This window comes from Muntiacus reevesi, chromosome 2 (genome assembly GCF_963930625.1).
Source record: "Muntiacus reevesi chromosome 2, mMunRee1.1, whole genome shotgun sequence".
Lineage (NCBI taxonomy): Eukaryota > Metazoa > Chordata > Mammalia > Artiodactyla > Cervidae > Muntiacus > Muntiacus reevesi.
This window is the reverse complement of record NC_089250.1, coordinates 102,880,900-102,906,778: the sequence shown is the minus strand read 5'-3', so window position 1 is coordinate 102,906,778 and position 25,879 is coordinate 102,880,900. Positions and strand designations below refer to the sequence as shown.

At 34.4% G+C, this 25,879-nt stretch overlaps 2 protein-coding genes across 2 annotated transcripts in view; one reads left to right on the top strand and one right to left on the bottom strand.

The window, feature by feature from the left end:
• CTNNA3 (catenin alpha 3) overlaps window positions 1–25,879 on the top strand; it is a 1,724,101-nt gene that overhangs the window by 492,194 nt on the left and 1,206,028 nt on the right. The window lies entirely within an intron of this gene.
• The window catches only part of LRRTM3 (leucine rich repeat transmembrane neuronal 3), a 195,227-nt gene continuing 189,378 nt past the window's right edge, over window positions 20,031–25,879 (bottom strand). The window contains exon 3 of the mRNA XM_065919866.1: window positions 20,031–20,296. Within this exon, the coding sequence (XP_065775938.1) occupies window positions 20,087–20,296 (210 nt within the window). The 3' untranslated portion in view covers window positions 20,031–20,086. The remainder of the gene's footprint in view (window positions 20,297–25,879) is intronic.

The window sequence follows — 25,879 nt, the reverse complement described above, 5'->3', positions numbered from 1 at the left end:
TATTTTTGAGATTAATCCTTTGTCTGTTTCCTCATTTGCTATTATTTTCTCCCAATCTGAGGGCTGTCTTTTCACCTTACTTATAGTTTCCTTTGTTGTGCAAAAGCTTTTAAGTTTCATTAGGTCCCATTTGTTTATTTTTGCTTTTATTTCCAATATTCTGGGAGGTGGGTCATAGAAGATCTTGCTGTGATTTATGTCAGAGAGTGTTTTGCCTAAAGCCACAGTCATCAAGACAGTATGGTACTGGCACAAAGACAGAAATATAGATCAATGGAACAGAATAGAAAGCCCAGAGATAAATCCAGGAACCTATGGACACCTTATCTTTGACAAAGGAGGCAAGGATATACAATGGAAAAAAGACAATCTCTTTAACAAGTGGTGCTGAGAAAACTGGTCAACCACTTGTAAAAGAATGAAACTAGAACACTTTCTAACACCATACACAAAAATAAACTCAAAATGGATTAAAGATCAGAAACTATAAAACTTCTAGAGGAGAACATAGCCTATATGGAATTCTTTAAAAGTATTGGTGGAAATCTGTTGCCAAAAAAGTGCTGTCTGTGGCATACTTCTCAATTTGTCTCTCTTTCCCTTATTTCCCCCATCATTTTCATCATCACCTAGGTGACCATAATCGTCTCATTTGCATTTTCGTCAGACTAATTGCTTCTAGGAGGCGTTTGGGTGAAGCATAGATAGTTGGTGTTGCCATAATCTCGAAGTTAGTCAAATATCACACCACAGATGTATATAGACCAAAGTGGCTTCCAGAAAAATGGGCTGAACTTTTTGTGACAACCATGGAGATTCTGAACTGACATACAGGATCCTCTAAGGTAGGTTTTTGTAGGCTTCTTAGATACATAATCTCATTTCTGGGTTATCCACATATGCATTTTTACAGCTTAGATCTCTCTTTGGGGTCTCTTTGATTGGGGTTGGCCCAAAGTTGCATTATATTCTGTAGGACTGAGCTTCAGACCCAAATGAAGATAAGAGACTTTTTAAAAGGGGGTAATTGAACTACACACTTAAGGTTGCTTCTTAGCGGAGAAAAACCAAGAAAAAGCACAGAAGGTAGCATCTCTGTTCGCACCAGCCCCCCCATTCCCACCACAAACCACACGCGCACATGCATGCACACACCACAGCCCCTCCTGAGCACCATCACTGTAGCGACTTGCTGATATTGTGCTACAGCTTTAAGCATTTAGGGTTAGAAAAAAATTAAGAATCGCCAATCCAAATTTCTCATCCAACTTTATGTATGTGCTAGTAGTAACAAAACTTAATGACATGGAAAACAAGAAAAATTATATGGAGACTCCAAAATATATTTTGTATGAAGTTGTCTTAGTAATTTACTTAATATTTTTACTTGTACTTTTATATTGCATAGGTTTATAAATTTATTTTCCTCTATTGATGAGGAAGACACCTCCGTTTAACAAAGTTGTACAGAACTGAATTGTCATTTACAACCTCTCTCTGTGGGTTAGTCACTCAGTTGTGTCCGACCCTTTGCAGCCCCACACAGTGTAGCCCAACAGGCTCCTCTGTTCATGGGATTCTCCAGGTAAGAATACTGCAGTGGCTTGCCATTCCCTTCTCCAGGGGATCTTCCCGACCCAGGGATCGAACCCTGATCTCCTGTATTGCAGGCAGATTCTTTACTCTTTAGTAAAGATAAAGGGAAGTCCTTTATCTTCTCTGCATATAAGTTAAATTTGTAAATGTAGAATTTTTATATTCCAAGATTTTAACTTATTAAGTGTGCTAGTTTTAGATATAGAGGTAGTGCATTGATCCTCATTTATTCTTTCTTTATTTTTCGAAGAAATTTCGTGAAACAGGCATTATATAATTGAGAACAGAATGCAATATCTGGCATACACTTTCTGGATTTTCCTTTTCTTGTATTTTATCTTTTCTCTGGTATTCAGGAATAATGGGGCACTAGGACTTTCAATTAAAGATGGCATTTGATGCCAAGTGAGAATTATTATATTTTAAGTTTATTGCATGCTTCATAAATCTGGTAGCTGGGCTAGTGTTTAACTGTGTAAATACACATTAAGTGTTACATGTGAATGAATTCATATATTTTGTTGATGAAATATTAATTTATTTTTCCTTTTTATGAATTTTTATGACCTATGACTGAAGTTAACCATGATTAAATTTTGGGAAAAATATGAAAACTACATTCATTTTAGATCTCAATTCGGGAGATTTTGTTCATATTTATTTCATAGTTTATTAACACGATACCTAAAACCTACAGTTTAAGTTTCAGAATTTAACTAACATACTAACCCCAATTCTCTGACTATAAGTGGAAGGCACCTAACGAGGATCATGAAATCATGCTGAAGATATTTTCATATGGGTAAACTTGGTTATAACTGAAAAAACATTCTCTTTTTGATCTGGGGCTGGGATTGGAGGAGTAGATGGGCAGCTCAGTAGTTTAGGATATAAATGAAGTGAAAGAAGGAATGTTTGGAATGTAGTTATCATGGTTTATGGTCTACAAGCTTTATCTAGGTTAACTTTAAGGTAAAATTTAATATCATTAGTAACAAATACTTAAGGGCTCTTAATGATAACCTATAGACTTTTGGCTTACTCTAATGTTTTTAAAAAATTCTTGAGAGCTTTATTTTAAAACCTCATTAACTCTTTTGATAATATACTTTGTTAGTGTCTTTAATCCAGCACTTAAGAATATGTTTCAAATGGTGGAAAACATACTGAAATGTATGTCTTACTTTGCTTAGTGATCTGTGCATCTGAAGAAGAGTACATGGGAGAAGGAGTGTGCTCTGTGAGTGGGTGTCTTTGTGTGTGTGTGTGTCTGTAAGTTTGTTTCTATAGCTCATAGTATGAAGTGTTAGCCACAGTCATGTCCGACTCTTTGTGACCCGATGGACTGTAGCCTGCCAGGAATTCTTTTGTTCATGGAATTCTCCAGGCAAGAATACTGGAGAGGGCTGCCATTTCCTTCTCCTGGATCTTCCTGACTCAAGGATCAAAACGGGATCTGCTGCAAAACAAGGAGATTCTTTACCCTCTGAGGCACCAGGGGAGCTCATAAAGGAGATGCAAATCGAGGAATTGGAAATCTGAATATGATGAGATAGTGGAAACTGGGCACGATGCTACAAAGAAATAAACAAGTATTCAAAAGTTTAGACTATACCACTGCCATAATACTTTGGACACCTGATACAGAGTTGACTCATTGGAAGAAACTCTGATGCTGGAAAAGTTTGAGGGGAAGAGGAGAAAGGTGCAGCAGAGGATGCGATGGATAGATAGCATCACCGACTCAATGGCATGAGTTTGAGCAAACGCTGGGAGATAGAGAAGCACAGGGAAGACTGATGTGCTGCAGTTCATATTTGAACTGCAAACAGGGGGTTGCAAACAGACAGACACGACTTAGCTACTGAACAACTATCACAATAAGAATAAAAAATACATTTAGAATAGCAATTCTATTGTATTTCCTTATACTTTTCACCTCCCCCTCCCAAGTAATATGAGACTGCTTATAACAAAAGACATATAAAATAAAACAAAATAGGATTGCAGAGAGGAAATAAACAATACTAAAAAAAAGATGAAAGCCAGGATGCTCAACAGGATGGTTAACCTGTTACCCTGTTATCAGGTCTAACCCAGCTAGCTGTGGGTTCCTGAGCTGACATGTAAAAATAGGAAGTGTTACGGGGCTCTGGCATTTATTGAGGACAACCATTGATACAACCATATTTCACAGGGAGTTTTTTCATTGACCTAACTCAGATAAATTTTTCACAGGTTCTTTTAAAAATTATGTTTTACAATGTGATGAATATTTCCCTTGTAAATAGCCCAAGTAAATGTAGAAGCATATTCCCCAAGGCTTTTCTTATATGGACCTTAGTACATGTTGAAGGCAGAGTCTAGTGTATATGCAGCATGTTATGCAGCAAGATGGAAAAATTGTTGTAAGTTTAGAAAAGGTAAAATTGATTTCAGAGTTAAAAGAGAAAAGTTCAAGGGAAATGTTTCTCTCTGTCCTAAAAATAATTGAAAAATGGTATGCAGCAAGCCTTTTTGTCTTGATTCTTAAGACCAAGAATTCCTTCTCTCTGAAGTATAAATCTGCCTCTATTATCTTTCTTTATCTGCTCTGTTTCCCTCTACCCAAAAAGAAAACAAGGTAAATGACCAAATAAGTCCAAGGGCTAACAAGATTCACTCCATAGTGATTATATAAATGTATTCTGCATCTACTTAAAACTCATATTTCTTTCTTTTTTTTTTTTGCCATTTGGAATTTTTTTTTTTCATTTATTTTTATTAGTTGGAGGCTAATTACTTTTACAATATTGTAGTGGTTTTTGTCATACGTTGACATGAATCAGCCATGGAGTTACATGTATTCCCCATCCCGATCCACCCTCCCACTTCCGTCTCTACCCGATCCCTCTGGGTCTTCCCAGTGCACCAGGCCCGAGCACTTGTCTCATGCATCCAATCTTCAGTTGCATAAATTTGAAAGGAAAGAAAGTGTTAGTCATTCAGTCATGTCCAACTCTTTATAACCCCATGGACTATAGCTCACCAAACTCCTCTGTCCATGGGATTCTCCAGGCAAGAATACTGGAGTGGGTTGCCATGCCCTTCTCCAGGGAATCTTCCTAACCCAGGGATCAAATCTGGGTCTCCTGCATTGCAGGCAGATTCTTTACTGACTGAGCCACTAAGGTCAATTCTACCAGAGGAAAAGGCAAAAAATGAAAAAAAATAAAGAAGAGAAAAGGGAACCAAGTCATTTAAAATATTTTAATTATATCCTAAGTCAAAGGAAGCTATGGAAAATCTGAGAAAGACAAAATTTTTATAGAAGCTTATGATCTTAGATCAGGTATGAAATAAGACAATTATAAAATATCTATGCTATACCAAAAAGAGTGGAAAATATAAGTGTATTACCATAGTTACCAGTTATAAATAAATAAGTTGTTCATTATTTCCATTGAAAGAACAAACTGACAAACAACATCTATTCAATGTGTGAATGATTCAGTTAATAGCTTTTCATGCCTCATTTCTGACACTTTTTTGGGAGAGATAAAAATATTGAAATGATTGAAATACACTGTGCTGGAGTGGCTTGCATATAATTTATTATTAACTGTTACTATTATTTCTAAAAAAAAGTTTTAATTTTTCCCCCAGAATGAAATAGCTTAAATGCTAGATGCCTCAGGGTTTGTTTTGGTAAGAACATTACCATCTGGTAATCTCATAACTAGTAGCAGTTGAATGATTCCCAGGCAGCTCAGTGGTAAAGAATCTGCCTGCCAGTTCAGGAGATGCAGGAGATGTGGGTTTGATCTCTCTGTCAGGAAGATCCCCTAGAGGAGGAAATGCAACCCACTCCAGTACTCTTGCCAAGAAAATCCCAGGGGCAGAGGAATCTGGCGGGCTATAGTCTGTTGGGTCACAAAGAGTCAGACATGACTGAGTGACTGAGTTTGTAAAATAGGTGAATAGTGGTGCATACTTTTCATGTATTAAAATTTTATACTGGTATTCCTGAGGAGAGTGGTATTTTCTCTGGAACACCATGACTCTAGGGAGAAGTGGGAATGTCCTGTAGTGAATTTCTTTTTTATCTTATTGTCCATTATAGTACCATTATAAATACACTACACTCCAGTGGATGGCTTTGTATCACAGATGATTGGACAGAAACAATTTTAAGATATATATATATATATATCTTAAAATTTGCAAACTTCTGGATCTTTCATAAATACACATGTATAGTCACATAAAGCCAAGTTATTGGTTATTCAAGGGATTTGTGGAAGTCCTAAAATGTAGCCATGAGAAAAGAGTTGCTTTTATAAAAAATGTCAAAAGATCTTTTTAAAAGGGAGCTTTGAGCATTGTAAAAATTTTTCAAGCTCTGGGATATTCAATTTATGGAAAAAAGGACTTACTTTGGAAACTAGATTTGGTTGTCAGATCTGGAACTTAGTTAAATATAACCTTATTTATATTTTTTGGTGCTTTAATAAAACTGCATAATATTGTATAATTGGACAATTTATGTTGCAAGATAAATTAATATAAACTTTCCTCATCAAGTCTTGTCACCCTTGCTCACTATGTAAGCTCACATATATATATATATATATATATCATGTATCACTCAAAGAAGCGGTGGACAAAAGGAAAAAAGGAAGCATACATAGACATGTATGAAGACTTAAAAATATTAATCATTCTGTGATTTATTTAGGGCCCTGAAACTAATTGTCCCTTTTAAAATTTTCTACGAAAGTTACTTATGGTATCTCCTTAATGGAATGGATAAAGTGAATACTATTTTATTCATGGAACTCAAAGGCATGATAAATTATTTCAGTCAAGTATTACTTAGAATTGCATCTTCATAAATTTATTTTAAACCCTTATTTAATTTTTGTTTATTTCTGCTCTTTTACTTATTTTCTTTTGATTTCTATTTAGTAAACATTTTCAAACTAGAATTTTTTAAGGGAATGTGTTTATAGCAAATTTAGTATGCATTGGGAAATTTAACAGCAATAATAAAATGTAGCCTGTTTTCTAGTCATTACTAGCTGAAAATATTTAATTATGCTAGTGTTTTAGTCCATAAATTGTCACAAATCCTTTTGGAAGTAGACGGGGTACAAGCCTGAAAAGGAGTGGTAGAAATCATCGAAGCCTTTTATTTTAGCTAGCATTATGAACTATGAACATGGAATTTTCAACTAGCAGATGGAGATCTAATAGTGTTTCTCAGAGCCTCTCTGGAGACTGTCCAATTATTTGCCATCACCATTCCATCCTGCTCTTATTGCACTCAGGAATGTAAATGTCAGTATGTCACACTAATTGTAACAGGGCCTCATGAAATGAAAAGCAAATTAATTTTCTTTGTTAACCAATTGGAGTTTCCCAGATTAGATATTGCTGCTTCTTAATAGGTCTTAAGGACAGTCATGAAACTTCAGAAACCTCAATGCTGCTGTAATTTTATAATCATTAAAAAATTATACAAAAAATTTTTAAAATGGGAAAAAATATACACCCTGCATATGTAACATTTCAAAAATATTCACAACACACTAGGAATATTTTAGGTATTTAATAGAATGGTTAAATACCATTCTACTTATAGAATAGAATGGTTCCAGTCTAATAAGCTTAGTTTTATGGGCTCATTTATTACAATAAATCATGGGCCATGCTATAGATAACTATCTAGAGTAAAAATTTGTATGTAGTTTATTTTAGAAAAAGATTATTTGAATGTAATATACATTTCACATCCATATTTTGGATTGTCATGACTACCCTGGTCATATTACACTTCATAATCCACAAGAATGTTTTAGGGGACCACTAAGACACAAGTTCTTTGACATTCATTAAAATAGCATTCTTCAAGATCAATTCTCTTCATGTTAATATCGATATATTCTGGATCTAATATTAAAAAATATATACTTATAAGTGCATAAATCACAAAACTATGCCTTGAACTAAACACTGAATTTGCTTTAACTATTTTGGCTCAGCTTAATGCAAGGTGCATTCTTAAGAATATAAAAAAAATTGTCATAAACACCAAACAGACAATGAAATCCTTTGGGAATAATGGTAGTTTCATCAAGAGAGGAATTTGTTAAGGGAAAAACATATTTTAAAAAGCGAAAAATTAATGATACTGAATACCTACCAGAACAACTGTACTTATTACTGTATCAGATGAACTGACCACTTTACTAATATTTCTCACTTCCTAAAAGAATTGTTTGATAGAATAGAATACAAAAGACCCTACATATACCTAAATTTCATTTACTTCAATATTAGTCATGTCATAACCAGTAAGTGGTGAAAATTTGAATTGCACAGGCAAATACAACTCTTCTACATTTTTTCACATATTTCTGAGGTCAGAACTGCAATATAGGCTTTCACTCACACACACATACACACATGCAGGATTTGCATGGGACATGTTAAAAACAAAGCATATAATAATGCATTACATTTATTTATTGTTTAACAAAATTCATGTATCCTGAACTTACCATGGAATGGCTAAATTGAATACTCATGATTTGAGGATTAAATTTAGAAGATTGTGGAAGGGAAAATTGAAAAAAATCTTCTTTAGTATTTATATATTGAAAGAAACTGAGTAGGTAGCTATCAGAGGAAAATACTCAATGATTTTCACTTTATCACCTGTCTTAGTCCTTGGCATGTTATAGTGAAAGCTGAATAAATGAATACTTATTTGGTTGAATTGGATTAAAAACACCAAGATAATTGTGGGTATGATATAAAAGATAATCTCTATACAAATAAAAGTGCTTCAAATGAAAATTGTACCTGTGAATGAAAATGTATAACTATCAAGTGGACACAGAGATACCTGCAGGTTAATAGTTCAAATGACAAGCAAACTTTGATGGAAAGAGGTTTCTCAACCTCATTTGTGCTTTAAAAAATAACAACTTTATTGACAATTGTCCGTACTTTAAAGGCGGAAATAATTCAGCTTATTTTGTTAAAATTTATATTTTGTCAAAAAAAATCAAAATGTTTTTTGATATTTTGTCTCCTTGGAAGGAAACAACCTATGTCTATGACCAACCTAGATAGCATATTAAAAAGCAGAGACATTACTTTGCCAACAAAGGTCCGTCTAGTCAAGGCTATAAGTCTTTCCAATGGTCATGTATGGACGTGAGAGTTGTACTATAAAGAAAGCTGAAAAAATAAATAAATAAAAATAAAGAAAGCTGAGTGTCGAAGAATTGATGCTTTTGAACTGTGGTGTTGGAGAAGACTCTTGAGAGTCCCTTGGAATGCAAGGAGATCCAACCAGTCCATCATAAAGGAGATCAGTCCCAATGTTCATTGGAAGGACTGATGCTGAAGCTGAAACTCCAATACTTTGGCCACCTGATGCAAAGAACTGACTCACTGGAAAAGACCCTGATGCTGGGAAAGATTGAGGGCGGGAGGAGAAGTGGATGGCAGAAGATGAGATGGTTGGATGGCATTACCGAGTCAATGGACATGGGTTTGGGTGGACTCCTGGAGTTGGTGATGGACAGGGAGGCCTGGCATGCTGCGGTTCGTGGGGTTGCAAATAGTTGGACACCACTGAGTGACTGAACTGAACTGAACTTGATATTTTGTGAAATATTTTACTCTAGTAAAAATAATATTGAGTAAATGTGAATTCTAGTAGTGCGTCTGTTTTCTTTTCCCAAAATGATATTGATCATGGCCTTTAATCATGTTCTACTTTAGTTTCTTTTATTTACAAAATGTAGTAATCAAAAATAAAAATTGTGTTTCCTTTTTGGAATAAAAATTATGGTTAGTATTCACCAGTTTTAACGTAAAGACTGAAAAGATTTTAAAAGGAAAGTAAATTAACTTGTAGGCCATTTTTTTCTACCTGATGCCAAATAGTAATTTGAGGATGTTATGATTATTAGCTTCTGTGAAATTAGTTGATTTAATTCACACAATTATTTTAAATGAATAAAGTTGGCTGAATCAGTTTTCAAAATGCTTTATGAACATTTTACTGAAACAGACATAACATTTTCCACAAAGGATTAATATAATTTACCACTTCCCCACCCCAAAGAATTATAAAGCACAATGGATAAATTGCAGTATAAAGAGAAATAGAGTTGAGGAAAAGCTGAAAAATATTTATTCCCGTGTAGAAAGGCCCCAAGTTTGCTGTGGCCAGAGCAAAATTTGGGTCTGAGCTGAAAGGCAATCAGGAAAAAACTGAGCTTTCTGTTTCTATGCCCGTTTCTATGCCAGAGAAGCACAACTCTAACATTACTATTGGGATAACAAACCTACATAAATAAAAACATAATGTTCTTTCTTCACTTTCCTCTTTTTTTTTTTCATTTTACCCAGCTGAATATTGTTAGTCTTCTAGTCTTTAGTTCTCACTTCTGCCCAGAATTACCTCAACAGCTCTTAACTTTGATTTCATCTGCTCATCATTGTGTGCAATGGCAGATACTCGAGTTAGCTTGAATTTTTTTTTTCTTATGTGAATGTCTTTTATGGCTCAGTCTATAAACTCCTTGAGAATAGGAACTGTATCATATACCTTTTATCTCTCTCAAAGATTTCTGCTTTCTGGTAGGCATATATTAGGTGCCTGGATAATATGGATAAATGGATAATAAACGCATCCATTATATTGGTGACTTCAGTCATAGCCTTAAGTGAATAGACTAAGTGTTTCGCTTATGAAGCCGACTTTAAATGGGCAGTTTAGTAGGGGTCAGTTTGTCTATATATCTATCGTTTGAATTTGAATTCTTATTCCACAGTTTAATAGAAGTATGTTGCATAATCACTTTGAGCATCATTTTCCTTATCTTTTTAAGGGCTGGCAATAGTATTTCCTTCTACAGTTATTGTTTAATCATAGTTGGAGAAGGAAATGGCAACCTACTCCAGTGTTCTTGTCTGGGAAATCCTAAGGACAGAGGATCCTGGTGGGCTATAATCCATGAGGTTGCAAAACAGGCATGGCTTAGCAACTAAATAACAATTAGCCATATTAACTATATTAATGAGTATTAGATGACTTAATTCAAGTAAAATGTTTAGAAAAGTAAACATTCATTAAGTGTTTGTTGTTGTTTTTTAGTTGCTAGGTCATGTCCGACTCTGTGATCCCAGGCACAGTAACCCGCCAGGCTCATCTGTCCATGGCATTTCCCAGGCAAGAATACTTGTGTGGGTTGCCATTTCCATCTCCAGGGGATCTTCTCGACTCAGGGATCAAACCTACATCTCCTGCATTGCAGGTGGATTCTTTACCATTGAGCCACCTGAGAAGATCTCATTGTTAATTATTATCATTTTGTCTTAAAGTGCTTAGTATTAAATCATTGTTTCTGGAAATTGTATAGAACTTCCTCCTGGTGGAAGTTATAGAGCATGGTCAATTGTCTGTCCTCAGAAAGTGAAAGTATATGACAGTAAGACCATGTCATCATTATAGAGAATTATATTTGTAGTTTCAGTAGCTTGAAGGCATACACTTACCTGAAATATATATTTGATTATTAAGTTTAAAAGAAGTGACCCAAACCGCAAGTTTATTTTTGTCACTTTAAGTGCTTATCTGTTAGAAGACTCTTCTTCCTATGCCTTTATGGTACAGAGGAGCCTTGACGACTGTAGTCCATGGGGTCGCAAAGAGTCAGACACAAATGAGAGACTTTCACTTTCACTTCCGGTAATACCAAGCTGTCACATTGTGTTCACACATTTTCATCACATAATTGGAATCAAAGGCACGGAAACATTTTTAAGGGCTGCAACCCACTCCAGTGTCCTTGCCTGGAGAATCCCAGGGACAGAGGAGCCTGGTGGGCTGCCATCTATGGGGCCGCACAGAGTCGGACACGACTGAAGAGACTTAGCATTTAGCATAGCATAGCACCCCGACCTTATGTTATTCTTCCACAAAATCAAGAAGTATGACAAGGGTTCATTGTTAAATAGCCATGACTAAAATCCAACATTGGTCCAAGAAACTCAAGTTTGAAGTTTGTTAAAGAGGAACTGGTGAAGACTTGTGAAGAATGTTCAGTATACTAAACTTAAGATTTAATCAAATCCAAATGTGAAAAATTGTTGACTTCACAAAGATCTCAACTTTTTCTCCAGATGGCTAGAGTTCAGAGATATTCAGTGTCTTCCCCACGATCTCTTTTACATAAGTATAGTCAGACTAGAGCTAAAATTGCTCTCTAAGGTCTTGTCTCAGGGCAATAATTTCCTTCTTTTATAAATGAATATAAAATAAGACCTATAGACAATGAATATTACAAGTGACTTCATCAAGAAAAGCTAGAGAGGACTTTGAAACATATTTCTATCTTTACTGTGGTGGACATGCTATTCTAATAATTGCTTTATAGTGGAGTAAAATGATAGAGTTGATCCAATCCTTCACCACATTTTCATCAGACTGTTTGGGGTATTGTATTTATGGATCTGTAACTGAAAGCAACTATATTGTTGATGTAAAAAGTAAGAACAGATGAAGGATATTTAAAACAATTCTTTTCTCAACATCAGAATTTGACTTGACTAGGTATATATGAACTAAGGTAATTACTTATACAGTTGGAAGCAACAGTTTGAGGCTTTTATTTAGGCTATTTCAAAATTGATCTTGAAAAGATCATTTGGTATTTAGTTTGAATCTTTTATTCTGATTTTTCTATTTCTCTCTGGAGAAGTAATGGTGACAGTTTCAAAGTATTTTTTATCCTTAGTATTCTCTCTTCTGATAGAACTAATTCTATCTATTTGAAACATATTGCTATCACAAATATGTTTGCTTTTATGTCCCTAATATCCATATTGATTTTTACATATTGACATTTGATGGCATAAATGTTATTGTAAATTTTAATTACTAGTCTTAATTTTTAGAACTAACTGGAAGGTTATCTAATGAGAATGAATCACATTTCTTTTACTTACCTCTCAATGTGTGTAATGTTTTTGTCCTCTTCATTGTACTTTATCATATCTTCAACCCAGAAACAAGGAACATCTTTATTTTCTCAAATCAGAATTACTTTAGATGTTTCAGATGTAACTTCTGTATGCCAGGATGAACAGATATAATGATATTAGATTCAGGATGCTTGAGCTTCTTTCTTAGCTGTATTGATTAATTGTTTTAAATTTAAGCATAGTCTTATCACAGTTGTAATAGTGGCGATTTTTAGTAGAATTGTGACTTATAAGAGTACTTTACTGGCTCTTGAATCCCACATGGAGTATAAAAGAAAAATATGTTACATGGCTGCTACGTGTTCAGGTAGTGTGAGAAAATAAAATGATAATGCTTCTTCCCAATTATATAACCTTGGCTTGTTCAAGTTCAGGGAGAAACCAAAGAGATTGTTAGTCCAGTGGTTTAATAAAAAGCTCCTAGAAACATTAATGGAATCAGGAAACTGTTTAATAATTACTAGTTAATAGCTGAGGCTGAGGAAGTTTTATTTGAAGATGTGAGTTTAAAAATAAATAAAAGCTTTATTTGGTCACCTGTATGTAATGATGAAAACATTTGTGTAAGTAATGATGCTTCTACAAAAAAATATCCCTACATAAACTTACCAGGGAAGATTCTGCAACCCACACCGTGCAATTGCCAGTTAACCTTTGTGACTGTAGATGATTGGTCTTTTTTGACATTGTCATTTGCACTGGGTACTTTACTGACTGTTCATCTATACAAGTTTTGCTTCATTTGCCAACATTCCCTCCATCTTTGACTAGTTGAAATTTGTATTGTGAATACCTACTGATCATATTTTTGTTACAAGTTTATAGCTAGGAAGATTGGAAATGAAAATACAATATGAGTATTTAGGAGTACGTATTTTTTGAGGCACTTCTTTCAAATGTTTATCCTTTTTAGGAAACAGTGTATAAAACGTCAAGAAAATAATGGGTATTTCTTTCCATTAAATTGTAGACTTGGGGTACTGAAGGAAATCTCTACACAGTGTGAAACAGCTTATGCAATTTTTCTGTTCGGGAATAGAAAATAATGTTCTTTTCCTCTTGTTTCCACATCCCTTATTAAAATATATGAGCATAATTATATTGATTATAGTCTTTTTTAACATTTGAAAATGTGCTATTTGGTAGTAGGCGCACATCCTTAGAGTCAGGAGAGTTGGATTTGAATCTCCAACTCTACTGTATAAGCCTTGGCAAATTATTCAACTACAATGATTCTTAGTCTTCTTTTTTTAAAAAATAGTGGTTGTATCTATTTCCTAAGATAGTTTGAGAATGATATGAGGACAGCATGACGCCTGTTACATCATAAATTAAGTCTTTCCTCTCTCCTCAACTCCAGTTTTTCAACTGTTAGATTATTATCCATGAAAGTAAGTAATTTAAGTGAATAACCCAACTAATTTAGGATGGTTTTCAGATATTTCTGTTGAAAAAGCTAGTGGGGAACAAATACTATAAATAACACAGTTTGTCAGGAAACAACCTGACCATTTTGTGTATAGTTGTCCTTTGCTGTACATTCTTCAAATCAAGAAAAATGTTCAGCAGGCTTAGAAAACTAGATTCACATTGGAATAGGAAACTACAAGGATGATTTTAGACTAGAATAAAAAGTAACTGAATAGTTTAGTAAAAGTAAGTTCATCTGAATAACATTTTGCAAAATTTAGCAGGACTCATATTAACTCCAGAGATTCTGATTCAGTAAATCTAGTATGGATCCAGGAGATTTGGGCTCATTTTGTTCTCTTAATAGTAACTTTGAGGCTATGTTTAAACTAATGAATAGAAAACAAGTTTAAATTAACAAATAGAAAAATATATATAGCTGTCACTTTTACCCATTCATATTATTTTAATACTGTTTTTCATATTGTTGTTTTAATCGGTCAGTTATGTCCAACCATTTGTGACCCCATGGACTGCAGCCCGCCAGGCTCTTCTGTACATGGGATTTTCCCAGGCAAGAGTACTGGAGTGGGTTGCCATTTCTTTCTCCAGGGGATCTTCCTGACACAGGGATCGAACCTGTATCTCCTGCATTGGTAGGCAAGTTCTTTACCAATGAGCCACCAGGGAAAATTGTTTTTCATCTTAGTCCAGACAAATAAACTCAACAAATGAAAATGACTGAAAATAATCACTCTTCATTGTCTATAGACCTGTTCAAAACTAGAGATAGTCCTTTATTTTATTCAGTCTGAGGCAAAGACTGCATCATAGAACCTTTAAGGCCATGCAGTACAAGTGTGCTGCATAATTCACACAAGATATATGGAATCAATTTACAAGAATTGAGTTACTGAGTGATGTTTCAGATTAGAAAGCAAGAACGATTTACTTCAAGGATTCCTTTTCACATAGTCATTTGATATATTTGAATTATTTGATTTATACAAAATAAAATTTCACTTAGTTTTTTGGGAAGACAGATATCATATAAAACAAAGCATATAAATATTTGGGAGAGAGGAGGAAGAAATTCAAGAGTTCTCTAAGTCCTAGATAACTGAGGCACTGTGTTGCTTTAAAAGCACGGTCCTTATTAGAAAGGTAAATAGTCAACTGTGGACTTTTTCAAACATTGATTTTACCCTAACTTTAAAATGTTACATAGAAGCAGCCTCCTATCTCATAATAAAATCATAATGCAAGTTATGAGAGATCTTTACAAATAACCCATCACCATTTGGTATATATTTTTTAAAATTTTTCAAGTGTTTCTTCCCTATTACAGTTGATAGTAAAATGAAGGGCTTCCCAGATTTCACTTAGTGGTAAAGAATCTGCCTGCCAGTGCAGGAGACTTAAGAGACTCAGGTTCCATCCCTGGGTTGGGAAGATCCCCTGGAGGAGGAAATGGCAGCCCACTCCTTTATCTATGCCTGGAGAAACCCATGTACAGAGGAGCCTGGCAGGCTATGGTCCATGGGGTCACAAGGAGTCAGAAACAACTGAAGCAAGTTAGCACAGTAGAATGAGAGCTTTGAAAACCTGGATCCTCTGCCCTTGGTACCTCTCTAGTTAGGGACCACTGTGGTGAGTTGAAGGTAAGAAAGTTGTTGGAGGCTCTTACTTAACTGCAAGAGCAACTGTTTTGGATTTCTTATTCTATAATCCACCCATCTGGACCTTGGGACTTTTTACGTATAATGAGATTATTGTATTTTCACCCAGAGTAATAAATTGTTAAGAGGTATACCATTGTAAGATGTTATTGTATCTACTTTAGAGATTTCTCTTCTTCTTTCCTGAGGTTGGATATCTGCTTGTCCTGTTACTTTTCCCTTCATGTGCTACTGTCTCCCAATCAGAAACTCTACATCAGATTTTCTTTTTTCCAGCTTACAAATCATTCACATCAAGTACCTGCCTTCATGCTGTTTCTTTACTTATTCTTAATGTTTAGTTTGAGAGATGATATCTGTCTTCCAGTAAGGAATAGAGAAAAACAAATATATATTTTTAATGTCATATACAGTAATTTTATTTTAGAAAATATTTTTGCAAAAAAGATTTTGCTATTTGTAAGCAGTTTGTGGAGTCATGCTGATCTGATTTCAAGTCAGGATTATGCTGTTTCTCTTAAATGTTAAATTTGGGCAAGTTTTCTTTTCTTCTAAATAATAATTTATTCTAAATAATATTCTTCTAAATAATTTCATATTAAAATATGTCTGATTTTATGATTTTGGAAATAGGAATGGAGATGATAAAAATGAATTGATCAAGAATATTATTTACTTATTAGTGTATGTTTTATCATTTGTATATCAATTTGGATGAATTGCTTTTCATTTTTGTTGGAAGAAGAATAGAGAAAATTATTCTCTATTCTCTCTAGGTATAAGAATTCATGGTTCAATAATTATTTTTTGCTGAAACACAAAAAGGAAAAAAGAAAATTATAAAGGTTTTCCCAATTAGCTCTGAATTGAACATGTGTTTAACTGAACATGTTGTAAACATATATTCAACCTTACACTCTGAATCTGTCTTATAACCATACACACAATCTCAACTTTGATCTTTGTCTTTTATCATGTGCTTCTCAATTTTATTCTGTACCTTGGGGCCTGTATACATCCAATTCCTGGAAGCAACAATTCTACACATTTACAAACGATATGATTTGTTAAGAAACTGATGACTTGTTATACTTTCTGAATAAAGAGTTTTAATGTGAGAGCCCAGTGTAGCACACAGAAAGAGTCCATTTAGCTCATATGTTATACAGATAGAGGAACTGATTTAAATTAGGGATGACTAAACAACATATCAAACATTTTTTAAAATTCTGTTTACTATCTGGAAGTTCTCTGGCCCTGATTAGAGAGGGAAGGTTTTTAGATTAGTGGAAAGACTAATAGGACAGGGTCTGAATTTTGAGAGCAGGTCAGTTCCATCAATTATTAGCTCTATGTCCTTAGGCAAGTTTCAACTTCTTTGAGATTAATGTGTCTTCATAGGTTGGTTATAAAGACAAAATGTGAAATGTGGTTTGTAAACCTCAAAACACTGCATAAATTTGTTTGCAGCCATTGCTGTTACTGTAACCACACTGGGCTAAACTGCATTTTTCAACTCCAAATACAGAAGCATTTCAGTTGTTTAAATAAGTGAATAGTAAGCAGGGAGACATGGAGTGGTTAGAAAGAAGAAATGGGAGATTATTGAATCCTGAAAAAGATAAGTTAGAGATAAGATTTTAGACACAAATATATAAATTGCAAATGTAAATATTCCAGACAGAATCTCCATTAGCAGGTTTTCATTTTCCCCCAGCGCCCACGCCCCTGGGTATGGTAGAATAAAAATTAAGCAAACAAGTAACCCAGCACCTTTTTTTTTTTTTTTTTTTTTTTTTTTTTTATGATTAGAGGTCCATTGGGTTTAATTTCAAATATGAGGAAAATGAAAGTTCTACGTTTACTTGGCTCTTACTTTATGTAGCTTGTAGTAAGTCCTCAGACACACAGAGCTATGGTTCCAAAGTGTATGCTTCTATTTATAGTTGTTCACTTTAGATGAACTTAAAATGCCTAAAAAAGAAAGTGGTTTGGTTCAGGAAATAAAGGGCATATATTTGTGAGGCTCCCTGGAACCTTAAATTTTCTAAAAATGATTTGTCAATTTGAAAATGTCTGAAAAGATATATAAAGTGCTCATTTACACAAATTAAAAGATATTTGAATCTTTGCAAGGACAACTTCTAGTGAGAAAAAATTGCAAATGACATTTTGGTTTACATAATAAATAAAATTTTGTATCTGACTTCAGATCCACACATAATAGATTCATAATTAATCCTCTATAGATTTGCTAACTGCAAAGCAAAATCCCAGTATAGAGGATTAAGAATATTCTGACAGTAATAAACTACAAGAAAATTAGAAATTGGAAAAAATAGAGATTAAAATTAAACTGAAAATTACAAATTTTTTTGAATAGCAAATAATTTATGCAAAATATATTACAAAATCTGGAATGCTAAGTAGTTGATACAAGTACTGTGACATTTAGTTTCATTTAAATTAGTAAGTTTGCTTTTCCAACATTTTGTTTTTTTTCCCTCTGACTATATTTTCAACAAAAATTTGCTCTTCATTATTTAAATTCATTCTTCTTGAAGCTGCTCTTAAATTTGCAATGATAAACCTGCATAAAACTACAAATTTGAATTTCTTTGAAAGAAATAAAAAATGAAATGTTTGACATCAATTTTCACAAGTTATTCTCTTCATTATTTTTGACTGTCTTATCCCTATTAGATATATTCTCAACCTATTTTTGATGTCATAAATTAAAAATGAAAACCAAAAAGCACTTCTCCTAGTGTAAGAGCAATTTAAACTTATATGTTTCACAAAACACAAAAGAATGTATGAATACCATAGATAAAATGACAATATTTTCAAACAGTAACCTGTGTCAAGCAAATGACAGAAACAAGTTGATTATTTCAGCCTCTGAAAAGTCAAGTTTTTGTAATTTGATTGAATTAGCTTTATAATACAATCAGATAATCAATATAGGATCCAGGGTGGTTTCAAGTTACTCTGGGTTATTTTTCAGATAATTTGGAAGTGAACCTCATTATAAAATAGCAATATAAACAGTGTAGAATATTTTAAGGATGTTTACAGTCTACTTCAGTGATAAAGTTCTTCACCATGGCTCTCGTGTATATTGAATGAGCTGTAAATATTTAGAGTTCTCCCCCAGGAGAAAATTGATGTAGCACACAAAGTGAAAATTTTCATATATATTTTCACACAAAGTGAAAATTTTCATCCCTTTGAGATGATCCTAAAATGTAGCCTCACCATTCTAAAGGAGAAATTGTTTTAAAAACCAGGCACATTTTGCCCAGACTGATGGTTATTTTTAGGTAAACCACTTCAGGTTAATTAAGAGAAAAATTTCTACCGTTCAATTATTATGCTTTATCCTCCCACCTTGGCCTGAAATAATGAGATGTTAACAAGTTTTTCTTTGTCCCTGGCAGCTGCACCTTTTAAGTGTATCAAAGTCTGTTGCTGTGGTTACGGCCTTTGTTTCCAGTGATGTTTTGTCCATGCTCCCCTTCCCCCACACCCTTAACAATGGGTTACTCAAAAGAATAAAATAATGAGTCATTCATTCGGAAATATATTGTTAAAAATATCCCTCTTTATCATTACATTTCACTGCTTAGAAACTAGGCTGTAATTCAAGGCAACAGTTAAATCTGAGAAGTGTTAAAAAAATCTTTGATTCTTTTTTTTTCATTTATAAGAAAAACCTGTCTATGTAATTGAAGAACTTCTTACAAGTCTCAACAATTAAACCCTTTTTGGTTAATGTATTATTTCTGGAACAAGTAGATAAAATTCTACGCAGTAAGCATGATAAAAATCGTGCATGTTTTGCACAGCACAGAATTTTAGAGTCAAGGTTTCTGGGCACAAAAAGCAGTAACAAAACAGTCCCTACAAAACTGAGTAACTCTGAATAACACAAGAAATAAAATTTGTTAATTTAAAATTTTAGAAACTGAAATGTGTAAAGTTTGTAAAGTGAAATGTAATTAAATTATGGTACTGTACATACCAATTGTTTCTGTAATTGAAACTTTACAATATGAAAAATACATTAGCTCTGTACAGTTTTTACATATAGGTAGGATGAATTTTGAGAAAAAAAGATTTTTTTTCAGGGTCATACTCTTTTTAAGTCAAAAAAATACTGCACAACTTAGCTAGTTACAAAGTGTAGACTTGAAACAATTCATGTCTTCTTTATTTCGTAAATCAATCTTGGATTTTTGTTTATTTTAACAGGGGGTTGTGTTGTTTTTAGAGTCCACAATGAACAAACCTTCCTCATTTTGTCCTTGAGGTCACACAGTTTGGTGGCAGCTCTCGGCTGCCACTCAGCCCAGTCAAGCCAGCGGCTGCTTGTGGTCACTGACGCGGCCGGCTGCCGTGATTGTGCTCAGGTCCAGCTCAGCCTCTAGGTGTGTTTCCATCGTATCTTCCTGTGCGTTCGTTTCAAAAGACTTATGAGAGAGAAGTTCGTGATGCACCCCACAGTAACTTATTGTGGGCTGGTCGTATGCCAGAAAAGTTGACACATTCATTGATAAAGGTATCTGGGGAAAAATGACATGAGAAAAGTCAGTTATAAAAAGACAAACAGTTTTGGGGGCAAGATTTGGAGTCTGAAATGCTGATCTGACTAACCCCTCACTGTCCCACTGATGTTCCTCAATCTCATACTAGCGAACACAATGCCACAGTTTTGAAGCCTGAAAAGGAGCTGCTTAGTTCTTCGCTAGCACCTTCAGATAAATAGGGAACTAAATGATTCTGCAAATGTTAAAAGCTTTCTTGCAAAAATAAAACAAAACAAAACAAAATACTTTTCATTCAGCGGGGTAAATATGTGGTTTTAGAACTAGGAAAAATATTATTTGGTATTAGAATACAATTGAACATTAAAGTGGTTTTCAAACTTTGAGTTCTCAGTCACTTAGTCATTTCCAAGTCTTTATGACATTTCCAAATCTTTAGCCTGCTAGGTTCTTCTGTCCAGTGGAATTTTCCTGACAAGATTACTGGAGTGGGTTGCCTTTTCCATCTCCAGGGGGTCTTCCTGACCCAGGGATTGAACTCATGTCTTTTATGTCTCTTTACCACTGTGCCACCTAGGAAGCCCGTTATGCATAAAAAGAACCTCCCTCTTCTTCAGCTCCAACCTCTGCTTCCCTACCTTTTTTTTTTTTTTTTTTTTAATTCAGTAGGTCTGGGGTGGGACCTTGAATTTGCATTTCTTACAAGTTCACATATGATACTGGTGCTGTTAATACACACATCACACTTTGAGAGCTACTGCAGAAGAGAATTGTCTAGGCAAGTCATTCTGGCTCATTTTACTCAATAACTTCTTTTTATTTTTATTTTTTTACATTTTAAAGTTTCATATAATCTGGATACTGTAGCTTAATATTATTGTAAAAATCTATAACATTGTAACATGCTATGCTATAAAGAGTAGGTTTATCTTCATGATGTCTTTTTTAGAAAGCATCTTTTCTGTACTCCCATACATGCTCTTTCGGACAATAGCAGTGATGGTGCCTGACTGCCATGATTTTGGAAATAATCTTGTACCTCTGTTCCTGTGTCACAGCTCAATCACTGTTGGTAAATATTGTGACTATGTATCTCTGATCAGTAACTTCTTAATATTTATTATGCCATGAGGATTCTTTGATACTTTAATGTCTGTATCTTGATCTTAATTTTGGAGAACTCCCAGGAAGAATCTATGGCTCCTATTAAGGTCTAAAAGCAACAAATGATGATGCTAGTTTGAAGGCATCAGTGATATATATGTATATGTGTATATATATATATATATATATATATGTGTGTGTGTGTGTGTGTGTATGTGTATATATATAATGTGGAAGGGACTCTTTTGCTGATTTCAGCTTAATGAAAGGAAGCAAGTTCTCAAAATATGAAGAAAAAACAAGAGTGACCATTGTGAGCATAAGAGAAACACATGTGTTACAGACAAAAGGCAGACTGAAATGTAATCAGTTGTCAAAGTCTAGAGATTATTCCCATTTTTTCAATAAGATAAAAAAATTGTTCTAAAAAGTAGGCAGTTTTGAAGAATCTTCAGCCTTGATCTCTGTTTAATATCCTAATTATTTATTCATATTGTTGAATTACCTTGGATAAAAACTTCCCCCATTCTTGTTTGGTAGTGGATAAAATATATTTCTGTTTGAGCATATCAGACAAAATTTGTTTCTAATCTCAGCTAAGATTGGAGCCCAAAGCTAAGAAAAATAGAATGCCCACATTTTATTCATTAACTCTTTGTTTACTTTCTTAGTCCTTTTCTCCATCCATAAGAACCATTTTTGCTTCTTCTCTTTACATCTGTATCCTTCTACCTTTATTTAGCTTTCCTTTAGTAAAAATTAGTTGATCTATCATTTGCTTGTTTTCTCTTAAATAAAAATACTCACTTCTTTTGAGATTGTTATTTCTTTTTATTGTGAACATTTCAATGTCTCAAATGTGTAGAGCTTAATCCTTGGAGACAGAAATGTAATCCTATACTTAAAATTACATTCCTGAGAATCCTTCCTATTTATTAATATGTGGATTTTTTAAAAATCTGAAGCATGTTATCTGATGTGTGAATAAAAGATGCCATACACTTTAAAGAATGATCAAAGTGATTGAAAGATTATATAGAAAATAATAGGATGCTTCCAAAGATGCTCATTTAAAATAAGGAAGAACTCTTATTGTTACAGATGAAGTAGCCCATATAACTGAAATATACTATTATGCAAAAGTAATTGTGCACCATGAATACATTTGAGTTACAGGAGAGAATGAAAATAGAGCTGTTATTGTGTGTGTGAGTTTAACATTAGCCTCTGGGAAATCAATGCTCTGTAATGCGTTATGGGTCGTATATCTGTAGGATTTTACATACTTATTCTTATTTGTCATGGAAACTTATGCTTTATGTATGCTATATCATTCCTGGCTTACTTGGAATTAACTCTTCTGTGAATAATTCATAATTTCTATGGTGATGATTTATGAAAAATAACAAAACATGATACTTTTATTCTGTGTGTGTGTCTACACACACAAGGTCCTGCTTGATTTAGTATCTAGAGGCTGCTGGTATCTGGAGTACAAGTCTTAATTTGAATCATATCAATTAAGTAATTAGCTCTCATTGTTTATTTTAAAATCCCACATATTTTCTTTAGAGAGTTTCTTATTTGGGGATATGTTTTATTTTAACTCCTAACTCCTTAGTTGTACTTTCTAAATGTCAAGTCATATTTTTCACATTTTAATCTTTCTGAAATTGGGATGGTTCTTACCATCAATGTGGATGTCTAACAAGTGTTTTCTTCTCTGGAACTGAAAGTGATTCTTAAAGCTGGTGATATCTTAATATCAAGAAAATAACATACTCACTTTTATTAGTAAGTAGAATTTAACAACTAAACCTGTGAATATAACATCATAGTAGATTTTCCCGGGTTGACTTAGTGACTTTGAAAATCTAAGAGGATTAGTTACATTCACATGTATATTTGTAAGGAATACACACATATATTGACATACACATATATACAGCATGTAAGTATTGTACATAAATGAACATAATCTTGTGGCCAATTACTTATGATTTCAAAATTGTTTAAATCAGGTATGGAAATGCAAATTTTGATGATACATTAGTTTTAGACAATTATTTCATATTTGTTATTGTATAAAATATAAATAGGTGTACACTACACCTATTTGTTGATGCTTAGTCGGTAGGTTGTGTCCGACTCTTGCAACCCTTGGACTGTAGCCCACCAGGCTCCTCTGGCAAGAATACCGAATTGGGTTGCTGTTTCCTTCTCTAGGGGATCTTCCCGATTTAGGGATCGAACCTGCATCTCCTGCACTCCCGGCTGATTCTTCCCCACTGAGCCACCAGGGATGCCCATATGGAGGAGAGGTTATTTACACACACACACACTCACACACACACACACTCACACACACACAGTGGCTGGCTGCTTTCTAGGTGGCCTTCGTGGTAAAGAATCCTCCTGCCAATGCAGGAAACGTAGTGAGATGTGGGTTGGATCCCTGGGTCAGGAAGATCCCCTGGAGAAGGAAATGGCAGCCCACTTCAGTATTCTTGCCTGGAGAATCCCAGTGACAGAGGGGCTTGGCGGGCTATAGTCCGTAGGGTCACGGAGATTCAAACACGGCTGAAGTGACCTAGCATGGCCCAGCCCCGCACAGTGATGGGGCAGCTGTTCACTGCCACTAGACAAGTACCTGGAGACCCAGATCCGATCCATGTACATCCTCCTTGTCTGAGTCAGTAAGCACAGCAGCCCCTCCCTTCCTCACACAATCAGCAGTCACGGGACTTGAGCCCCTTGTTTTCTTTGCCCTTTCCGGCCTGACCTGGCTGTTCTCTGTTCATCTCCTCTGTCTTGGTCCCTTTCTCCATTGTTAACAGATTTGTATTAATATGCTGAAGCAGGAGAGGCACACAGCCCAGCTCTCCCCTATGGACAGAGTGTTCACCAGCGCAGTCCCAGTTTATGCTTTTGCCCCATTTTGGAAAATAAATCACTTAGTCAACCTACCTGAAGATGACCCAAATATGTTATTTTATAAAATGAAAATGAACAGCAAACCTGAGTGCCTGACTAGCTAGTCAGAATTGTCTTAAGAAGGGCAGTAGGTGATAGAAATCTAAGAAGGCTCTGCTTCCCCAGACCTTTTGATCAGGGCTCTATTTAACGTGTCTGTAGAATCTTCTTGTCCTATCTTTCTGAGAACAGTTTCTTTCAGTGAATTTTAACCTGATAAACTCCTATTTTTAATTACTTGTGGTTTTCTTCATTGCTTTAGGTAAGTATTTTTCAGATGAGTTAATTATTCTTAAGACATAACTTATAGAGATCCAGGCATATGAAAACTTAAATCTCCACAAAGGAATATAATCTAGAGTCTGAGCTAAAAAATCTTTATATGCTATTCTAATGATGAGAGATAGTAGCTAACCCATTATTTAGGAAATTCCCCTCAGGAAAAATTTCTAGTCTTTCCAACCAGTCCATCCTAAAGGAGATCCGTCCTGGGTGTTCATTGGAAGGACTGATGCTGAAGCTGAAACTCCAGTACTTTCCCACCTCATGTGAAGAGTTGACTCATTGAAAAAGACCCTGATGCTGGGACGGATTGGGGGCAGGAGGAGAAGGGGACGACAGAGGATGGGATGGCTGGATGGCATCACCAACTCGATGGGCACGAGTTTGAGTAAACTCCAGGAGTTGGTGATGGACAGGGAGGCCTGGCGTGCTGCGATTCATGGTGTCGCAAAGAGTTGGACACGACTAAGCGACTGAACTGAACTGAAACTAGTTACTTCTTTACATCAATGATATTGCCTAAGCAGTAATTTTCCAGTGTCTCTCTCAGCATCACTTATAGGTACCTTTCACACACACAAATTTTATAATGTTAGATGAATAAAAGTAACTCATTATTTAGTATTTTTTCCCATTTACTTAAACTGGGACTCTTGCGACTTTAAGGTGAAGGAATAGCTTTTTAAAGTTTCCAATTTGTGATTACATAAAAATGGTTATTTTAATAATCCTATATTCACTGCAAAATAAAATCTATGTGTATTTGTACAAATATATGTGTATATATGAACATTAATGTATATTGTTCATATTCTAATTAGTTACAAGCCATTTAAACAGCTTTTCTGTAGGATAGCAAAGATTATTTTAAGTACAGTAAGTACTCTACAGAACAAAAATGACAGCCCATTTTTTGAGAGGGAATAGAAAAAGACCGTTTTTGTTTCCTTCCTCTAGAATTGAAAAATATAGGAAATTTTTGCTTGTTAAGTGTTATTTCTGAGTAGAGTTTTTTGTAATTATAAATATTTCTATTGATTTTCATTGAGCAGAATGCTCACACTGTTCCCATATATCACAGGAGAAGTATTCCATTTTTATAAGGCCAATCTTACCTAACAAGTATTTTATGTTTGTGGGTTGTTGAAAGATTGATACTTAAATTTTTTTGTAGCTAACAGGGTTTTGTTTTTCAATAATTTGCATGCAGTGAAAAAAGCAGACTTGCTTCATGAAGGAATT